This window comes from Mustelus asterias, chromosome 9 (genome assembly GCF_964213995.1).
Source record: "Mustelus asterias chromosome 9, sMusAst1.hap1.1, whole genome shotgun sequence".
NCBI lineage: Eukaryota > Metazoa > Chordata > Chondrichthyes > Carcharhiniformes > Triakidae > Mustelus > Mustelus asterias.
In genome coordinates, this window is record NC_135809.1 from 33,430,323 (window position 1) to 33,452,443 (window position 22,121).

At 42.6% G+C, this 22,121-nt stretch overlaps 1 protein-coding gene across 1 annotated transcript; it reads right to left on the reverse strand.

Annotated features, from left to right (window-relative positions):
* Positions 1 to 6,150: 6,150 nt before the first annotated feature.
* Positions 6,151 to 16,047, reverse strand: klhl42 (kelch-like family, member 42). Its single transcript, XM_078221173.1, has 3 exons — positions 14,970 to 16,047; positions 12,000 to 12,193; positions 6,151 to 7,515 (listed from the first exon to the last, which is right to left on the reverse strand). Exons 1-3 carry the CDS (start codon positions 15,728 to 15,730, stop codon positions 7,070 to 7,072), a joined length of 1,401 nt encoding a protein of 466 aa, XP_078077299.1. The 5' UTR covers positions 15,731 to 16,047; the 3' UTR covers positions 6,151 to 7,069.
* Positions 16,048 to 22,121: the final 6,074 nt, after the last annotated feature.

Genomic DNA, 22,121 nt, shown 5'->3' on the forward strand with positions numbered 1-22,121 from the left:
GAACCAAAGAGGTTTTTGCAACAATATTGTAGTTACATGAGATTTGAACTCATGCCTCCAGATTTCTAGCCCAGATGTTTGGACTACCAGCTCCATAACATAATCACTATGCTACTATTTCCATAAGGTGTAACAGGTAGCTCATGTCTAATTAACCTAACTGAATTATTGTGCAAGTAACTTTAGTAGTAGACAGGAAATGTCTATGAATGTAGCTTGTATGGATTAACAGAGAGAATTTGTAAGATTCCACATGACAGGTTGTTAGGGAAAGTTTAAAAATTGAAGTCAAACTATTGACCTGAGTACTTAATTTAGAAGGAAGTGACGCATGGTTTCGCACAAGGATCTGTGCTGAGGCTTCAACAATTCATGGCATTTACTAATGCCTTCGTTAATGAAATTAAGATATCCAAGTTTGACAATGACCCAAAGATTAAACGGTACAGTAAGTAATGTAGAAGGGAGCATAAAATTACAAAGGGAATTACTTGATAAAATGAATGGATAAAACTGTGGCAGATGCAATTCAAAGAAGCAAAGTGAGAGATCATCCATTTTAGACCAAAGAAATGATTTTGATTTGACTTGATTTATTATTGTCACATGTATTAGTATACAGTGAAAAGTATTGTTTCTTGCACGGTATACAGTCAAAGCATAACGTTCATAGAGAAGGTAACGAGAGAGTGCAGAATGTAGTGTTACAGTCATAGCTAGGGTGTAGAGAAAGATCAACTTAATGCGAGGTAGGTCCATTCAAAAGTCTGATGGCAGCAGGGAAGAAGCTGTTCTTGAGTTGGTTGGTACATGACCTCAGACTTTTCCCAACGGAAGAAGGTGGAAAAGAGTATGTCTGGGGTGAGTGAGGTCCTTGATTAAGCTGGCTGCTTTGCCGAGACAGCAAGAAGTGCAGACAGAGTCAATGGATGGGAGGCTGAAGTGATAGATCCAAGTACTATTGAAATGGTGAAAAGCCAGAAACAGGCATGGCCCATGAGTCCATCTATACAGATCAGACTAACATATAGTAATTAGCTACAAAAGTTAATCAAAAAGGCAAATTAAATTATAATGTTTATAGCTAGTGAGCTAGAATTAACACGTTATACTGCAGCTATACAAAACACTGACTAGATTAAATGTGGAGTACAATTCTGGGAACCATGCCTTAGAAAGAATATATTGGTCTTGTGGAAGAGTCCAGCATGTATTCAGTAGGATGTTACTTGGGCTCCAATGGGTTAGATTATAGAGAAAGATTAAATAGCAAGGTTTAATTTCCCTGTATTTATTGGCCAAGTGGTGATTGACAGTGACTTTTAAAATCTTGTAAAGAATTGGTAGGGTAGATAGAGAAAAGATTTTCCCATTGGTTGAGGTTTCCAGGATAAGACCTTAAAAACTCAGCCAGGCCTTCCAGGGGGGAAGTTAAGAAATATTTCAGGCAACGAATGGTAGAAGTGTGGAACTCTCTCCCACAAAAAGCTGTAGATGATAGCTCAATTACTAATTGTAATTCTGAGATCGATAGATTTTTGTTAGAATAAGACATTAAAAGCTATCAAGCTAGGGCAGTTGGGTGGAATTGAGATATAGATAAAACATGATCTCACCGAAGGACAGAACAGGTTTGAGGGTTGAATGGCCTTCTGTGCTTATACTCCTATTACAACAATAATCTCATGAACAATCAGGATAAATTGAAAATAAAATAATTAGAACAATATTAAAAATAATTTGATGTTTTCTGTTAAAATAAAGGTGAGGCCAATGATGCCATTATTTATAACTGGTACAGCAACTTTAGGTGAGGAGCAGATGCACATTTAAATATCAATGTCCAAAAGTTGCTGTCCGAATTGTGCTGCGCTGCATCTCCGTCTGCCTCACATTTCATAATGTGGAGATGCCGGCGTTGGACTGGGGTAGGCACAGTAAGAAGTCTCACAACACCAGGTTAAAGTACAACAGGTTTATTTGGCACTCACATTGTCTGTACTTTTAAGACTCGATTACCTGAAAAGACTCGCATTCCAACCATTATCTTGTAAATTGAGTTTGTGTCTTTATATGCCTTGTTTGTGAGCACAAGTCCTCACTCACCTGATGAAGGAGCTTGAGACTCCGAAAGCTAGTGCTGCCAAATAAACCTGTTGGACTTTAACCTGGTGTTGTGAGACTTCTTACTGTGCTCACCATTCATATGCATTGAACATCATGAAGTTGCTTTATTTATGTGTTAGATATGAACTAAACTCACCACAGAAAATTAACTCTTGCCATTTCAAGTGCAAGTATCCTCTTAATGATGTGATAAGTGCTAGTAAGTAGGGATGATTAGCTCAGTTGGTTAGACAACTAGCATGTGAATAAGATTATCAGCACAGGATCAATCTCTATTGCCAGCAGAGGTAGTTCAGGGTCCATCGCCTTGCCCCACCTGTAGCAAAAAAACCAGCACATAGTTGCGATTCAGCAAATAATAGAGAAGCACAGAACTCAAGGTGAAATGCTAATAACTGCCAGCCTCTCTAGCATTGAAAATGATCTCAAAACACCAGGTTAAAGTCTACAGGTTTATTTGGAATCATGAGCTTTTGGAGCACTGCTCCTTCCTCAGGTGAGTGGAGAGTTGGGTTCACAAACGTGGCATATATAGACAGAGACGCAATTGTACCACGTGGTACATCGGCGACCATGCAGACACTACGACAACGGATGAATGGACACTGCGCAACAATCATCAGGCAAGTGTGTTCCCTTCCTGTCGGGGAACACTTCAGCAGTCAATGGCATTCAGCTTCCGATCTTTGGGTAAGCGTTCTCCAAGACACACAACAATGCAAAATAGCCGAGCAGAAACTGATAGCCAAGTTCCGCACACATGAGGATGGCCTCAACCGCGATCTTAGGTTCATGTGACACCACATGTAACCCCCACCATTTGGCCGAGGCTTGCACATTCCTACTAACTGTCCCGGTTTGAGACAATTCACACCTCTTTAACCTGTGATTATCCCTCTCTCCGCTCGCATTGTCTGTACCTGCAGTGACTTGATTACCTGTAAAGATTCGCATTCCAATCATTATCTTGCAATTGCATCTCTGAATATATATGCCATATTTGTGACCCCAACTCTCCACTCAGCTGAGGAAGGAGCAGCGCTCCGAAAGCTCGTGATTTCAAATAAACCTGTTGGACTTTAACCTGGTGTAATGAGACTTCTTACTGTGCCCACCCCAGTCCAAAGCCGGCATCTCCACATCACTGAAAATTATGTTACACCCTTTTGGTGTAAATTATCAGTGATTTTAAAAAGTGTGGTATTTTAAATGTTTACTTTTCCCTTTTTCTCTCTTAATCTAATCCTTATTTTGCTTTCTTTCTCCTTATGTACTTGATATGGCTTTGAATTCACCCCCTCAAATATAAACTTCCTTCCCAGTCTTTCAATCTGATTGGGTAAGGAAATATCCAGTTGTTTCGCTGTTTACTCAGGTACAGAGCTCAGTTTGCCCTTGCTGCAACATTATCTACTCACAATTTCAGCAACTCATCACGCAAACAAATTTTAAAAAAAAACTAAACATGCAGTCTTGCATTTCCCTTCTGTGATTTTATGTTACACTGCATCTACTGCCAATGCAAGATAGAATCCAAGATGGCCACCGATACCTGTCTGCACAAGCACAGAATCCAATTATGTCTTTTGCAGGAGACACAAATCCACTTTCATAAATGGTGACAGGTTTTTTTTGGCAATCTTCAAAATTTTAATAATGGCTGGGATTTTCAGACTCTTCTTGCTGGCAGAATCTTCCGGTCCTGGTGAAAGCAAACCCCCCACCACAGGATCCCTGGTGGTATGGCCGTTGAGCAGTGCAGCTGGCCATTGATTTTGGCAGGTCCTGAAGATCCAGCTGGCTGGCCACCTCCACTGCCAGAAAACTCGCCACGGCGGGGGTGGGGGGCAATTGGGTGGAAGATCCCGGCCAATGAATCTTATTTCATTTCCAATGTATCCCCAAAATCATTTATACTACACAAAAGAATAAGTAACGCAACAAGGGGGGCCATCCCCCTGAACTAATTAAATGGCTGGTCTGAAATTTCAAGCAATTTCACATTTCCTGAGCCCCGGTAGGTGGGCACTCAGGGCATGGCCATTTCCTTGTCTCTTCTCTCCTGCCTTGTCTCTCTCTTTCTTCCCAGTCATTTCTTTCGATATTTCATCTTTTAATAAATTTCTAAAAAGACACCAACATGACCTGTCATGTTAATTGAGGGTGTTGGGGATGAGGATGAGCGGAAGGAGTGAGTCCCATCTGACATTTACTGTTACCAGCCCTGTCTTTGATGTTTGGGGTGAGCTCTGAATGGAAGGGATTGTTAAAAGTGTTAACTTGATACTGCCAGCACTATAATATTTGCAATTTCAGGGCCAGTGATGACCGTGCATGCACCCTGCTGCACACTGTCCCCTATAAAGATGGCAGTTCCTCAAATGTGTATGGCATTGACAGCAAACACAGTAAGAAGTCTCACAACACCAGGTTAAAGTCCAACAGGTTTATTTGGTAGCACAAGCCACTAGCTTTCGGAGCGCTCCGAAAGCTAGTGGCTTATGCTACCAAATAAACCTGATGGACTTTAACCTGGTGTTGTGAGACTTCTTACTGTGTTTACCCCAGTCCAACGCCGGCATCTCTACATCATTGACAGCAAACACAGCCTTTATATTACTTGCGATTGAATAGCAAAATTGGGAAGCGGAGTTGGCTGGAGCATAAGAGTTTCTTTGCTGAACAAACTAAGAAAGTGGTGGACAGAGAACTGAACTGTTGTTGTCAGCAAAACAGAATTAGTTTTAAGTGATCTGTATTTGTATTATTAAATATTTGAAATAAAGTATAGTTTTAAGTCAGTTTAATTAATTGTCACTGTGTAAGAAAGGGTAAACCTATAGTAAGATTCATGTTAGACAAAGATGGCTGCATGTATGGAGGTTTGGTAAGTTTCAAATTGTGCTTCTATCGTGTTTACAGAGGATTACGGCATGAAAAGTAAACAAGCTGAGAAATGTAAAAGTTGTTGCTTAGCACTTTTAGGATGGGAAGGCTTTTTGAGTGTTTTTAACTGATTTCATAGCAGTTGGTTACATAAGGCTGGAGAAGGAATATCTTTCTCAGCATTGCCAGAAGAAAAGGCATACCATGGAGTAATAGTTAAGAAGACAAGTGCAGGAAACTTAAAAAAACAGCTAGTTAAGGAAACTAGAGAAATGAAAAGAAATTTTCAAGAAATCTGAAGTTAAAGGAACAAAGGCCTTTAGAACAGCACACTGTTCATGAAAGTCAAAATCAAACCTGGGAACAGAAAAGCTGATGTGGTTAGCTACAGACAAACCACATTTCTGAGGCAATTGTAAGGTTTGGTGCCCTTATTTCCAGTGTTTGAAGCAATAATATTCTGTTGGGGACTGAGTACCTGCGTTTGTGTAGAATTTTAGATGCATGTTGCGATTCAAGATAAAGGAAGCCTGAAAGGAGGTGGAAACCTGGGTTCTGGATTCCTTGTTAAAAAGTGGAGGGGAAGTTTTGTTATATGATTGTTGGAAAACCTGGTGCGGATTTTTAATGCAAACAATGCTGATGGAAAGCATTGCTCGAAAGAAGATTTTAAAGTATGTCTTTCTAGGAGTGGAGTTTGGAAACTCTCATATGACGATCATCTGGGGGAATTGAGAGAGAAATCCGTGGCAGATCGGGTTGAATGGCATCAGAATGGGGTGTTATCCTTGAAATCTGTATACATTAGTGAAGCTAACGGAGGAGTAAAGATGTCTTGTATTATAATCAAACTCCCATGTTCAATAAATTTTTTTCTTGTTGTTAAAAACCAATTAACAGTCCTGTGACTCTGTTCCTCCACATTTTCGACCAAAAAAGTAAAAGTTACAGTCTTTTGAGTCAAGGTTCAATTCTGCGATCTTCCCATCTAGTTATAACAGTAACTGAGATTGTTACACGGTCAGGAGGCTGCGGTTGCAGAGCAACAAGTTCCCATGGGCAATTTCCAATATAATTGTGGACACATGAATTTATGATTGAAGATGCCATAACAGTAGCAAACTATTGAATATATTAGCGATTTCCAAGATGAATTTTATTGTGTAATATCAGGGCTAGTTTCTTTTGAAGTCAAGTTGAACATTAAATGCTGAGTGAATTAATTTATTTATCTTTGGGTCACATTCACACCGTCAGGACAGCCCCAACAATGTCATCACTCTACTCAATATTTTGACAGAAATGGTCAACAAAAATAAATTAAACACATAATGTGAACTCAAAAAAATGCTGAAATTAATTTAAGATTTTGAATTGGTTTCAATTTCAAAAGGAAACTTGACAAGAGACATTTCCAGTTCAAAGTACAGATCTTCTTTTTGGCAATCTGCAGACTTTCCATAATGAATCTTATTTCATTGCCCATGTATCCCCATATGTAAAATGGCAGTAATTAACTAACACGTTTGCTACTGTACATTTTGTGGGATGTTGGTGAAATGTCTACATAAAGTAAATTGGAAATTATTAGTGTTTGGAGTAGCAGTCGGACTTTTTTTTAAGAGGAGCCAAGCTAAACTTTTATTAGGTTATAAGTATTCTGCACGAGAACTCATTTATGGGCCTAAGATTATCCCTCACTGGTAGACAGCCTTGCCATTAACATTTCTTTGCCTTTCAAGAAATATAAAACATTTGCACTATTAATCCAAAGTCTTAGCCTTTTTAAAAAAAATAATTCTAGGCTCTGTTCCCCAAATACTATTTTTCATACAAACCCCATTATGTAGGAGCCAACAGACCACAGGATTGTTACAGCTGTTTGTATTAACAATTGTGAAGTTTCAATTCTTTACCAATTGCCCGAGAGTAATGATGAGTACCAAACTCTTCCATAGCAGAGCAGTCTGGCTTCTTTAAATTACCCAATTTTTATCACCCCATCTCATTTGAGGTCTTGTTGCAGTTCCTGCATTTTCACACAAAACAACTACTCTTAAATTACATCAGGGTAATACAATGAGCAAAGTAAAATGTTTTGTCCAAATGATGGAAAACGTCGGAATGCTTCCCACATATCTGAAAATAGATTGTATTTTAAGAATACACGATGTTCAAGGCTGGTTGAAGGTGCAATATCTCTACTTATAATGTAGATTCCATCATTGTGCAATGTACAAGATAAATTTAGTCCAGATTTTGATGTGTTTTCCTTGAGGTGAAGCCACTCCCTCGTGGTCACATTGTAGGACTGTACAGTGAGCATATCTTCAGTATGGCTTCCCTTCCTACTTTCACCTTTCTTGTGGATGCAGCCACCCACAAGATAAATCGTATCTTCCACAGAAACCATTTGTTGTTTACGAATATGAACCTCACAGGATTCTAATACAGTCCAGGTATCAGAGATTGGGCAGTATCGCAATATGTTCATATTTCTATCTGAAATTGAAAGTAATTTTTAATTAATTTAAACATAAGATAAATAATTTTAGACATACATGGAGTTACAAACTGACACCAGAACACTGTCAAAGTTGGGAAGTATAATTTTAACAATGTAGTTTCATTTTCAATAAGAGTTTTAACAACACCAGGTTTATTTGGCAGCAAATGCCATTAGCTTTCGGAGTGCTGCTCCTTTGTCAGATGGAGTGGAACCATCTGACTTTACCACTTTATCCGGCAGCTCATTCCACACTCCCACCACTCTCTGCGTGAAGAAGCCCCCCCTAATATTCCCTTTAAACCTTTCTCCTTTCACCCTTAACCCATGCCCTCTGGTTTTTTTCTCCCCTAGCCTCAGCGGAAAAAGCTGCTTGCATTCACTCTATCTATACCCATCAAAATCTTATACACCTCTATCAAATCTCCCCTCAATCTTCTACGCTCCAGGGAATAAAGTCCCAACCTATTCAATCTCTCTCTGTAACTCAGCTTCTCAAGTCCCGGCAACATCCATGTGAACCTTCTCTGCACTCTTTCAACCTTATTTACATCCTTCCTGTAGCTAGGTGACCAAAACTGTACACAATACTCCAAATTCGGCCTCACCAATGCCTTATATAACCTTACCATAACACTCCAACTTTTATACCCGATACTCCGATTTATAAAGGCCAATGTACCAAAGGCACTCTTTACGACCCTATCCACATGTGACGTCACTTTTAGGGAATTCTGTACCTGTATTCCCAGATCCCTCTGTTCAACTGCACTCTTCAGAGTCCTACCATTTACCCTGTACGTTCTACTTTGGTTTGTCCTTCCAATGTGCAATATTTCACACTTGTCTGCGTTAAATTCCATTTGCCATTTTTCAGCCCATTTTTCTAGTTGGTCCAAATCCCTCTGCAAGCTTTGAAAACCTTCCTCACTGTCCACTACACCTCCAATCTTTGTATCATCAGCAAACTTGCTGATCCAATTTACCACATTATCATCCAGATCATTGATATAGATGACAAACAACAATGGACCCATCACCGATCCTTGCGGCACACCGCTAGTCACAGGCCTCCACTCAGAGAAGCAATCCTCCATAACCACTCTCTGGCTTCTTCCATTGAGCCAGTGTCTAATCCAATTTACTACCTCCCCATGTATACCTAGCGACTGAACCCTCATAACTAACCTCCCATGAGGGACCTTGTCAAAGGCCTTGCTGAAATCCAGGTGGACAACATCCACCGCCTTCCCTTCATCCACTTTCCTGGTAACCTCCACACCCCTTCCACAAATGTTCATTCCTTCCACCACTGATGAACAGTAGCAGCAGCTGTGTGTACCATCTACAAGATGCAATGCAGGAACTCATCAAGGCTCCTTAGGCAGCACCTTCCAAACTCATGACTGCTACCAACTAGAAGGACAAGAGCAGCAGATATATGGGAACACCGACACTTGGGAGTTCCCTTCCTTGCCACTTGGAAATATATCGCCATCCCTTCACTGTTGTTGGGTCAAAGTCCTGGAACTCCCTCCCTAACAGCACTGTGGGTGTACCTACACCTCAGAAGCTGTTCATGACAGCAGCTCACCATCACCTTCTCAAGGGCAATTAGCACTGGGCAATAAATGCTGGCCTAGCCAGCGATGCCCCTATCCCGTAAATGAATAATAAATAAATAAGTCAAACATGATTTCAGTTTATTGAATGCATGCTGACTGAGGTTCTGCTTTTTAATTTAGCCACTAGTTGCTCATATTCCCCATGCAGAATCTCTTTCTTAGTCCTATCTGTGACATCAGGACCCATGTTGACCCCAACAACTGGCTCCTTCCTCTTCCACTCTAAGTTGCTCTCCAAACGTGCACTGATGGCCTGGCAGGCAACACAGCCATCTAGATTCTTGCTCTTGGCTGCAGAGAACAGTGTTTATCCACCTGCCTCTATTGTCCCTTATGACCACCGCATTTCTATTTATGCCCTGCTTGAATGGCTTCCTGTACCACGGTGGCATGGTCAGTTCGCTCATCCATTCTGCAGCTCTCACTCTTATCTATACAAGCTGACCATTTGTTCACAAATGTAAGGACTAAGGCTCTTCCACTCCTACCTTCTGGGTCCTCATACCTGCCTCACTTGCAGTAACACTTCCTGTCCCTGACCATGGACCAAATCAGAACACCCTACCCTAAGGGGTGTGACTGCGTTCTGGAACAAAGTGTCCAGGTAACGAAACCCCTCCCTGATGCATTAATGTCTGCGGCTCTGCCTCCAGCTCAGTGGCTGAGCCAAAGCTCCTCGAGCTCCAGACACTTACTGGTGTCCAGAGCTCCCACAAAACTCCAGCCACAACACATCTCTGGCCTTTCATATTTATTGTATTTTACTGAAGAAATTATTTATTTTCTTCATTAAATTTTACATAATGCATCTAATCCTGTTTGTGTGCATATTCTTATGTTCTGCTTACTTTGATTAAAATTCTCTCGCTTAGATCAGATAAATGGTTAATACCAGTCACTTATCTGCCTCCATGCGATGTCACACCTCAATTTTGTTTCTGAATGCGGGATCTGACAGCACCTAACCCCACCCACTGAACCCTAACCACGGCCACTGAATCCTAACCCCGCGCATTGAACCCTAATTACATCCACTGAACTCTAACCCTAACCCTTGCCTACTGAATCCTAACCCTAACCCCACCCACTGAACCCTAATGCCACCACTGAACTCTAACCCCGTCCACTGAACCATAACCCCTGCCACTGAACCCTAACCCTGCTCGCTGAACCCTAACCCCGCCCACTAAACCCTAACCCCGACCACTGAACCCTAACCATGCCCACTGAACCCTAACCCCGCCCACTGAACCCTAACTCTGCCCACTGAACTCTAACCCTGCCCACTGAACTCTAACCCTGCCCACTGAACCCTAACCCCATCCACTGAACCCTAATTCCACCCACTGAACCCTAACCCCACCCACTGAAACCTAACATGTCCACTGAACCCTAACCCCATCCCTCTGAACCCTAACCCCACCCACTGAACTCTAATCCCACCCACTGAAACCTAACCCTGCCCACTGAAACCTAACCCTGCCCACTGAACCCTAACCCCGCCCATTGAACCCTAACCCTGGCCACTGAACCCTAACCCCACTCACTGAACTCTAATCCCACCCACTGAACTCTAATCCCGGCCACTGAACCATAACCCTGGCCACTGAACCATAACCCCTGCCACTGAACCCTAACCCTGGCCACTGAAACCTATCTCTGCCCACTGAACCCTAACCCCGGCCACTGAATCCTAACCCCGCCCACTGAACCCTAACACCACCCACTGAAACCTATCTCTGCCCACTGAACCCTAACCCCGCCCACTGAACCCTAACCCCTGCCACTGAAACCTATCTCTGCCCACTGAACCCCAACGCTGCCCACTGAACTCTAACCCTGCCCACTGAACTCTAACCCTGCCTACTGAACCCTCACCCCACCCACTGAACCCTCACCCTACCCATTGAACCCTAACCTCGCCCGCTGAACCCTAACCCCGGCCACTGATCCCTAACCCCGCCCACTGAACCCTAACACCGCCTACTAAACTCTGACCCAAACCCTGCCCACTGAAACCTTACTCCAACAACTGAATGGACCCAGCCCTGTCCTCCAGACTCTGACCCAATCCCTGCCCACTGTGCCCTAACCCTGCTCACCGAACTCTGACCTAATCCCATCCACTGAACCCATGTCACTGTTCAGGCCTTTCTCACTGAATTTTTGCTGTTTTTAAGATCCCTCACACTGAACTCTCACCATTTTTAAGATTCCTCTTACTAAAGTCTTGCCACTTCTATGGCCCCTCTCGCTTACTCCTCTCAGCTCAGCACACCTGTCTGTGACAGCTGTGAGGCTTCTGCAACAAAATCAAATCTCATTGAAAAGGGTAGAAAAGTTAGATTGAGGGTGATCCTAGGCAGTCCCTCTAATGGTTAAAAATACATCAGTGATAACTGGGAACCAGCGAAATGCCCAGAAAAATGGAAGAAATTTACTTTACTGTTAAAACATGTAGGAATGTCAGTAAGTAAGTTCCATGAGGCGCAAAGGGGGACATTGAGGCTACTGTAGTAATGTTTCAAGAAATTCTTTTGAAAAGTTGATTTTAAAGTGTTCAAACCCTCAGGTAAAGCCTTTAATTCATTTTTTGTTAAAATCTGCATAGTGTGCCCAGTTGGCTATGCCTAGGATCACCGTCTATCTATCCTTTCTTTACTGTCCACACAATAGTGACAAGCCTTCATTCACAGCAATGAAGTTGAGACCAGGACCTCAAAGTTAAAATGGAAGTATAATCAGTGTCTCATCATTGTTAATGAACAAATAGATCACTCAATATTACATTTTAACAAACACTGCTTGTTTAAGCAGTCACCAATCTTTATAACCTAGAACAAAAAGCTGCTCACCTCGTGTTGTATATCCACCCATTACATAGATCATCCCTTTGCATTCACAGGCAGAGAACTCCACAAGAGGATCTGGCATTGAGGCTACAAAACTCCACCAATCCATCTCTGGATTGTAGCATTCAACATTACAAAGTGACTGTCCACCTACTGCATACAATTTCTCACTCACAGCGAGAAGTTTAAAATTTGATCTGAAGAGAAATATGGAAACAATATAAAATGTTCAATTCTGTATTTCTCAAAAACATTTTTCAATGAGAGCTTTTAAGGATGGCTATTTAAGTGACAAAAATATATTTTGAGTAAAGTACATTAGTGTTCAGCAATAGTATATTCTCTATTTTGGTTGCCCACCGTTAACATCAAAGATCCCCGGTTCACAGACAGTATGGTTGGATGCAGAGCAAAGTTCACTCTAGTCCTGGTCCCCCCACGCTGACACTATAGTTAAGAAAACCCACCAACGCCTCTACTTTCTCAGAAGACTAAGGAAATTTCACATGTCAGCCACGACTCTCACTAACTTTTACAAATGCACCATAGAAAGCATTCTTTCTGGTTGTATCACAGCTTGGTATGGCTCCTGCTCTGCCCAAGACCGCAAGGATCTACAAAAGGTCGTGAATGTAGCCCAATCCATCACGCAAACCAGCTTCCCATCCATTGACTCTGTCTACACTTCCCGCTGCCTCGGCAAAACAGCCAGCATAATTAAGGACCCCACGCACCCCGGACATTCTCTCTTCCATCTTCTTCCTTCGGGAAAAAGATACAAAAGTCTGAGGTCACGTACCAACCGACTCAAGAACAGCTTCTTCCCTGCTGCTGTCAGACTTTTGAATGGACTTGCCTTGCATTAAGTTGATCTTTCTCTACACCCTAGCTATGACTGTAACACTACATTCTGCACTCTCTCGTTTCCTTCCCTATGAAGGGTATGTTTTGTCTGTATAGCGCGCAAGAAACAATACTTTTCACTGTATGATAATACATGTGACAATAATAAATCAAATCAAATCAAAATCTCAACTCTCTCTGGTGTCTCAACAATGTACTTTATCCTCAATCCCAACAAAACCAGTGTATCATTTTCCATATCTCACAACAGCTATCCTGTGGCTTCTCTAAATGAGATTGACAACATAGTGTCAATTAGTGCTAAAATCAGGACAATTTTGGGCTGTGCACCAATATCTTGTAGCTTGAGATTGTCCTAAATCATTTTACATACAACATTCATTGCCTGGAGATAGAACAGTTGGATCCTATCAAGGGAAACCTAATTCAGATGTAGGTTTCTGAGTAGATTATAAAGCTGCATTTTGAGACAATATGCATGCCACAACCCTGACTATTGCACCCATCACCCCACTGTAAAGATGGACTTATTGGAAGAGCATGTGCCGATCAGGCCCCCAGGATCAAGGACATTGGGGCTGGAGATCTCGCTCCCCTGAGTTTGCTGTCCAGAAATCAGTAGCTCCTTATGCAATCAATGACACCAGTGAAGCAGTGGTAGCTGTTGGCAGTGCAGCAGATCCAGGGTTGAGGAGAAGCACTGGTCACAGCAGGAGTGCGGGGGGTTGGGGAGGGGGGGGTGCGGTCACTGGTTGGACAAGGGTCAGAAGGACAGGGGGTTGGCCCCATCCCCCACCCCCCTTCCTGATGCTGGGTCCCTGATCAGACATTGAGTGTTTGAAAGCAAAGGACTCTCCCCCACCAGGAGCCCGCAAGGAAACATGATGAGTTTGCTTTTCGAGTTCCCTGTGTGATGACTGCCCTGCCCTGCCAGTTGACTACTAGCAGAGGTGAATGTTTGGTGGACGTTTCCACCCCAGACCCTCTAGCATGCTTAAAATATACATTCCAAACTTGTCTCGGGGCGAGCGTTAAATTCCACCTGATGTTTATCCTTGTGAGGGAATCTGGAACTAGGGATACAGTTTAAATATTAGGATTTTCTTCTGCTGTTGGATCATTAGTCTTTGGAATTCTCTTCTCCAGATTGCAATGGAGGCTCAATCATTAAATATATTTAAGGTTCTGTTAGACAGATTTTAATCTACAAAGGAGTCAAGGATTGTGAGGATGGTAAGAAAGTGGAGTTAATGTCACAATCAGATCAGCCATGATCTTACTGAATAGCAGAGCAGGCTGGAAGGGATGAAGGGCCTACATCTGCTCCTATTTCTTGTGTTCTTAACTAGTACAAGAGTGTTACATCAAAAATAAATTCAACCCATTTACTGGACTTCAAAAATGTGGATTTCAATTATGAAGCTGTTGTACTTAATCTACAGAAAAGGAATGAGCCATAACATATATGGTAATTGTCCCAAATAGTATTACACAAATAAGAGGAGGAGGAATAGGCAGGCCACTTAGTCCCTCGAGCCTGCTCCAAGCCAGTTACACAGTGTTAACCTTTTCTGATCAGTCTCACTACTTGTACCAACCCTGCCCAAGAGCAATGCTAGGAATGACACATAATCCAGGCATTGCACAGTGCTCTGAGTTACCATACTGTATTACTACAAATAAGGCCTAATGGAAATGTACAGCAATAAAAGACAATTTGTAGCTTTGTGAGCGAGGAGAATTCCCACTTTGCTAGCTCTTCAAAGATTGGAAATTAGTAAAAATGTGCAGATGGTGGCTTGTTTGTGCAACTGGAGATCTGCAAATTAGGGCCTCCACATAATACTGAACTGAATGCTTTGTTATTGCTGTGCACACTCCCATCTAGGGTATAGGTGATTCTTGGTTGTTGTTTTAATTATCTAAGATTATTTTTCATGTCTTTTGTAGGAAAGATAGCCCTTCTTCGAAATGCCACAGAACTGTAATGTTAACATTTGAGACAAGTAACATGATATGCACATTTTTAAAATATATTTTGTTAAAGGAGATGCTCATTTATGATATCACCCTGTGTGAGAATGGGCAACATGAGTGTCATCTTTGTACCTTTTCTGATTCATTGGTGAAATATGATTCCACTCGTTTTTGCAGGGATTGTAGCAATGTGCAGCCGCGATCTCCTGGCTAGTCATTCTGTATCCGCCAACTATGAAAAGGTAATTATTCAGGACTGTCGAACCATAGCCCCTCACATTCACCATGTCCGGGGGGAGGCTACTGGCCAGGGGTAGCCATCTCTGCGCGATCTCATCATATCTCAGCATTGACCAGGCCTCATCAGTAGTCTGATCCAAGGAGCTGCTGAAGAAATCCCCAACTGCCACCAAGACAGCTGTGCCTTTAAGGCGCATCTCCCTGACTTGTTGAAGCAAGGTGTTGGGTAAATGCCTGAACTCCTGCCTCCTCAGCATGGAGTGATAATGACACACCATGAACCTGAGAGAGGCATTCATTAGATCACTGATTCCATACATTTCAGAAAGCTTGTACAACTCCACACAGTTGTCCACCTTAACCTCTGAGAGGAGCAGCTTCAAGATGGGAGTCACTTGGAGGAAAGAGGCAGTTCCCACTAAATCTTCCAGGGTCTCGTTGTCAAAGTGTACTTTGGAAGTATTGATGAACTCAATGACCAGCTCCAGTCCAAGAGCGCTCAAACCTTGCAAGTGCACCGAGTCCTCTTCGGATTCCTTCATCCCGGAGTTATAGAGGGCACGGAAATAGTCGCTTTTCTCAATTAACTTACTTTTGCTGACATTGTATGTCTTGTCTTCTATCATGATAGCTATGATTTCTTCGGAGGACATTGTATCAGCAAAAACCAGGACCGAATGCCCGTCCCTGCAATGCTTTGCCTTAAGCGGACAGGTCTGGCTTTTATTTACATTTATTTAGATCTGCACACTTTCCCATCCCCACGCGGGCCTACATCAGGCAATGCACCCGTTTCAGTTCATTTAGTAACATGACTGTGTTGGATTTAATTGAACAGCAGAACCTTTTGCCCACACGGCATGTGGATCATTAAACGCTTGCTCCGTTTTCAAGCACATTCGGATGAAGTTTCAAGAATCCGCTCGCTTGCCTCTTGCATCGCGTTTCCTTGTCATTTCGGTATCGTCACTTCTTGTTCCGTTTCCAACAACCAATCTCCGACTGTAAAAGGCAACAACTAGCACATTTCTGCTCTTCTGGCATGTTACCTTTTAAAGGCACTCAAACCACTCTGACTCCTCGTGAGATAGTCCTCCAAGCTGCTTTATCACCCTTCACAGCGAATTCGTACACAGTGTTCGTAGAAAACAATAGCATTGTTACTAAACTTGCTTTACAAATGCCGTACCTATTTTTTTAAACCACCGAATACTTTTAAACAATCAATATAATTGACCAGATTGTAAAATAATTTTAAAATCACACTATTTTAAAGCACTAATAACTGTATTTGTATTTCCCTTGAATAAATAACTCGGTATATACCTATCCGAACAACAATTCTACAGCATGTTATCAGATTCTAACTTTAATTGCAGCATCATGCTCAAACTGTGTGGTGTTCTGGGCGGATCACATCTGGAGTATTGCATTCAGTTCTGGTCACTGATGTTACAAAGAGAACATCTAAGTTTTTAAAGGAGTACAGAGCAAAGCTATTAGTTTCAGAGAAGTGAAGTAATATCTAGGAGAAATAAAAATCACAGTCAGGAGGTGAATATGGGGGTCCTTCCTGAGGTTTGCAAGAGCGAGCCCCGAACTTCAATTATATCAGACTTTCCACACCTCACAACACTTCACATCAGATGACTTCACTTTGAAGTGTAATCACTGTTATGAAAGCAATTTATAGCTAATTTATACACAGCAAGATCCCACAAGTGATTTTGTGCTGATGCTGGAGGTTGAAAGATAAACATTGGCCGGCCCTAGGGAGGACTTCCCCACTCTCCTTCACGTAGCGTCACAACATCTTTCACATCCACTGAAATAGGCAAATAGGACCTTCGTTTAATGTCTCATCTGAACAAGGGCGCCTCAAAAATGTAACGCTCCCTTAACACCAACACGGTAGCACGGTGCTTAGCACTGCTGCCTGACAGCACCAGGCACTCAGGTTCAATTCCGGCCTTGGGTGACTGTGTGTGTGGAGTTTGCACGTTCTCCCTGTGTTTGCATCGTTTTCCTCCGGGTGCTCCGGTTTCCTCTCACAGTCCAAAGGTGTGCAGGTTAGCTTGATTGGCTATGCTAAATTGCCCTTTATGGTCACAAGGTGTTTAGGTTAGGGGGATTAGCAGGGTAAATACATAGGGTTACATGGATAGGGTCTGGGTGGGATGCCATGTCAGAGTGTCAGTGCAGCCTTGATGGGCTGAGTGGTCTGCTTCTGCACTGTAGGGATTCTATGATTCTAAAAACACATCAATTATCAGCGGTGAAAATATATTCCAGTTCTGGAGTTGAGAATTCTAATACATATACAGAGAGAATGTGGAGAATGAATGACATGAATTACAGAAAGTGGCCATCTGTCCCAAATGGTCTATAATTCTAAAGAAGTCAATTGTCCTTCAAGGTAGTAAATGGAATGGAAAACATTTTCAGATTAAACCAGAACAATTATATTAGGGATAAGTGTACCAATAAAAGGCAAATTCAAACTGAGGTCAAGAAGTGCTTCATGTAAAGTGTGATTGATCTCTGGAATGTTGCTTCTCCAGAAGAGTAGTAGAGGCAAAATCTCTGGATCATTCAGGAAACAATCAGATGCCATGATGGGAATGATGGAGATGCAGCATAGTCTTACCTTGAAGGATATGTTAGACCATAAGACCATAAGACATAGGAGCGGAAGTAAGGCCATTCGGCCCATCGAGTCCACTCCACCATTCAATCATGGTTGATTTCAACTCCATTTACCCGCTCTCTCCCCATAGCCCTTAATTCCTCGAGAAATCAAGGAGATTAGATGAGATGAATGCCCACTTTTATCTCTACTCATCTTTATTAGCACAAACAGTGCTACATCAACCTGCACTTACTGAATGCCTTTAAAGTAGAATAATGCCTCAGAGACTGAATCAGACTAAAACTGACATCAAGCCCGAGTAGGAGAAACTGGGAGGTAAGGCTTAAACACTGGCCAAAAAGGTAAGGTCTGACAGGACATAAGCAGACAGAAAGCTTTAGTGAGAGACTTCCACTGCTGAGGACCAATATAGGTGATAGAATCAATGCCAATGGTAGACTGAAGGTAACGGGCAATGGTAACCCAGAGTTGGGGGGATTCTGTGTCCTAGAGAGCTTGAAGATGTTGCAGAGACTGGGAGGGGCAAGGGCATAAAGGAATGTTAGCATGAGCATAAGAATTTTAATTTGGAACTGGAGGGGACCAGGTGTCAGTGTGGGTCAATGAACACAGAGGTGATGGCTGAACAGGACTTAGGCTGGCACAAAAACAGAAAATGCCAGAAAATCTCAGCAGGTCTGACAGCATCTGTGGGGACAGAATAGAGTCAATGTTTCGAGTCTGGATCACCCTTCGTCAGAGCTGGCTCAGACCTGCTGTGATTTTCCAGCATTTTCTGTTTTTGTTTCAGATTCCAGCATCTGCAGTATTTTGCTTTTATTTAGGACTTAGAGTGAACTAAGTTATGAGCAGCTGAGTTTTGGATCAGTTTCTAACTTTAGAGAAGATGGAGGATGGGATGCTGGCCAAAGAAAATATCAGAGTAGTCAGGTTTGGAGGCAAGATGTAGATGAGGTCACTAAGCAGCAGATGGGCTGAGTCAAGGGGACAGGTATTGGTGGAAATAGACAATCTTGCTGATGGAGAGGAGCTTAGCTCAGGATCAATTGGAATGCTGTGGTTCTGCACAGTTAGAATTGGTGAAAGATCTTGGAATTTATGAACATAAAGACTAAGAAATTGAAGCAAGAATACAAAAATAAAATACTGCAGATTCTGGAAAGATGAAATAAAACAGAAAATGCTAGAAATACTCAGCAGGTCAGGCAGTATCTGTGGAGAAAGAAACAGAGTTAATTTTTCAGGTTGATGACCTTTCATCTCCATCTCCTTTCATCTTCATCTCCAGCCTGATCCTCCATTTGATAAGATCAAGGCTGATTTTCAACCTCAACTCCACTTTTCCAATTCCTATATCCCTTGGAATCTAATAATCAACCAATCTCATGACTAAGCACCCACAGAGTTGTGGGTATAGAGAATTCCAAAGATTCGCATCCCTCTGGGTGGAGAAGTTCTTATCTTCTTCTGCTTGGGCAGCACGGTGGCACAGTGGTTAGCACTGCTGCCTCATAGTACCAGGAACCCAGGTTCAATTCCGACCTCAGGTCACTGTCTGTGTGGAGTTTGCACATTCTCCCCGTGTCTGCGTGGAGAATGTTTTCTCTGGGTGCTCTGGTTTCCTCCCACAGTCCAAAAATGTGTGGGTTAGGTGGATTGGCCATGATAAATTGCCCTTGGTATCAGGGGAACTAACAGTGTAAATATGTGGGATTGGGGGGATAGGGCCTGGGTGGGATTGTTGGTGTAGGCTTGGTGGGCCAAATGGCTTCCTTCTGCACTGTAGGAATTCTATGATCTTAGCATGAAGTAGTGATTCCCACATTCTATGCTCTTTAGCTCTGGACTCTTGTCAGCATCTATCCTGTCAAGCCTTCTCAGAATCTGATGTATTCCAATGATATCTCATTCTTCTAAACTCCAGAGTGGAGACACATTCCATTCAATTTCTCCTCCTCAGACCAGTAAATCTTTATTGTAATATCTCGAAGTACATTCTTCCTTAGACATGGAACCCCAAATTATACATATTACTCCAGTGTGGTCTCACCAAAGCTGTGAGTAATTCAGTAAGATTTTCTTGTGCAAGTACTCCAATCACCCTTTGATAAAGGTAAACTTGCCTTTCTAATTGCTTCCTGTATCTGCATGTTTTATGACAATAAACCCCTATGAACACCAACATTCAATAGTTTTTCTCCTTTTAAAAATTATTCAATTATTCTATTCTTCTTACCAAAGTGAATAACCTCACATTTCCCTATGTTATAATTCATTTTCTTGCCCACTCACTTAACCTATTCATGTCTTGTGGCAGACTCTTTTTGGCCTTCTGATAAGTTACTTTCCCCTAGCTTTGTATCATCAGCAAATTCCCTGTACTCCCTTTTCACGACCCCTTCTCCCTTCCTACCCACATCAGCGGTATTAATCGGGGACTCGATGGTGAAGGGGACAGACAGACGTTTCTGCGGAGGTAGGCGGGATTCTCGCATGGTGGTCTGCCTCCCTGGGGCCGGGATCCAGGATGTCGCTAGTCGCGTCCCGGAAATCCTGAGGTGGGAGGGAGAGGAGCCTGAGGTAGCGGTACATATTGGTACCGCTGATGTGGGTAGGAAGGGAGAAGGGGTCGTGAAAAGGGAGTACAGGGAATTAGGGAGACAGCTGAGAAAGAGGAAAGCAAAGGTAGTAATCTCAGGATTACTGCCTGTGCCACGGGAAGGTGAGGGCAGGAATGGAGTGAGGTGGAGGATGAATGTGTGGCTGAGGGACTGGTGCAGGGGGCAGGGATTCAGGTTCCTGGACCATTGGGACCTCTTTAGGGGCAGGGGTGATCTGTATACAAAAAACGGGTGGAACTTGAACCACACGGGGACCAATATCCTGGCCGGTAGGTTGGCTAAGGCTACTGGGGAGAATTTAAACTAGATAGGTTGGGGGGAGGGGAGCTAGAAGAGTTGACTAGGATCAAGGAACTAATTGATGGGGGGGAGGATGCAGGGGTAAGGGGAATTACAAAATTAATGGTAGAGGAGAGGGTGCAAGTGAATGAAGGCGGTAATTTAGATAAGGGAGTAGAGGGAGAGGGTGTTCGCGACTCATCAAAGCGGGTCCAGATAAAAGCTGGAATAAGGACACTTTGCCTGAATGCACGAAGCATTCGGAACAAGGTGAATGAGTTGATGGTGCAAATCAGCACAAGTGGGTACGATCTAGTGGCCATTACAGAAACGTGGCTGAAAGGTGACCAGGACTGGGAGATGAATATCCAGGGGTATCAGGCGTTTAGGAAGAATAGACAGGAAGGAAAAGGTGGTGGGGTCGCGCTATTAATAAGAGATAATATCAGGGTAGTACTGAGGGATGACATAGGCTCTGAGGAACAAAACGTGGAATCGTTATGGGTAGAGATGAGGAATAGTAGAGGGAGAAAGACACTAGTAGGTGTGGTATATAGGCCCCCAAATAATAATGTTGAGGTGGGGAGGGCTATAAACAAGCAGATAAGGGATGCGTGTAAAAACGGAACGGCAATAATCATGGGGGACTTCAACATGCACATTGACTGGCAGACTCAAGTCGGTAAGGGTGGAATGGAGGAAGAGTTCTTAGAATGCTGTCGGGATAGTTTCCTTGAACAGCATGTTACGGAACCGACGAGGGAACGAGCTATTTTGGATCTGGTATTGTGTAACGAGGTAGGTAGAATTAAGGATCTTATTGTGAAGGACCCTCTTGGGTCTAGTGACCACAATATGGTCGAATTTCTGATTCAAATGGAAGAGGAGAAAGTTTGGTCTCAAACCAGTGTCCTCTGTTTGAGCAGAGGGAAATATGATAGGATGAGGGATGAATTGGCTAAGGTAGACTGGGAGAGCAGGCTGGCAGGTAGGATAGCTGAGGAACAGTGGAGGATTTTTAAGGAGATCCTTTTCAGTTCTCAGCAAAAATATATTCCAGCAAAAAACAAGGATTGTAAGAAAAGGGAGAACCAGCCGTGGATAACGAAGGAAATAAAGGAGAGTATTAAAATAAAAACAGCTGCGTACAGAGTGGCCAAAAATAGTGGAGAAACAAGTGATTGGGAAAAATTTAAGAAACAACAAAGAAAGACTAAGAAAGCGATAAAGAAAGGAAGGATAGACTATGAAGCTAGGCTAGCAATTAATATAAAAAATGATAGTAAAAGTTTTTATAAATATATAAAAAGGAATAGAGTGGCTAGAGTGAATGTTGGACCCTTGGAGGACGAGAGGGGGAAGTTAATAGTGGGAAATGAGGATATGGCTGAGTCTTTAAATACGTTTTTTGTGTCGGTCTTCACGGTGGAGGACACAAATAGTATGCCAAATATTAACGATAGAGGGTTGGCAGCAGGAGAAATACTTAATACG

Bases quoted from the DNA above. Each gene is read 5' to 3' on its own strand.
- klhl42 (XM_078221173.1), bottom strand. From the start codon at position 15,730: ATGTCCTCCGAAGAAATCATAGCTATCATGATAGAAGACAAGACATAC. The intron at 12,194-14,969 runs GTACAAAGATGA...ATTTCTCTTCAG, and splicing joins TCACCAATGAATCAGAAAAG to ATCAAATTTTAAACTTCTCG. The intron at 7,516-11,999 runs GTGAGCAGCTTT...TTTCAATTTCAG, and splicing joins GGGTGGATATACAACACGAG to ATAGAAATATGAACATATTG.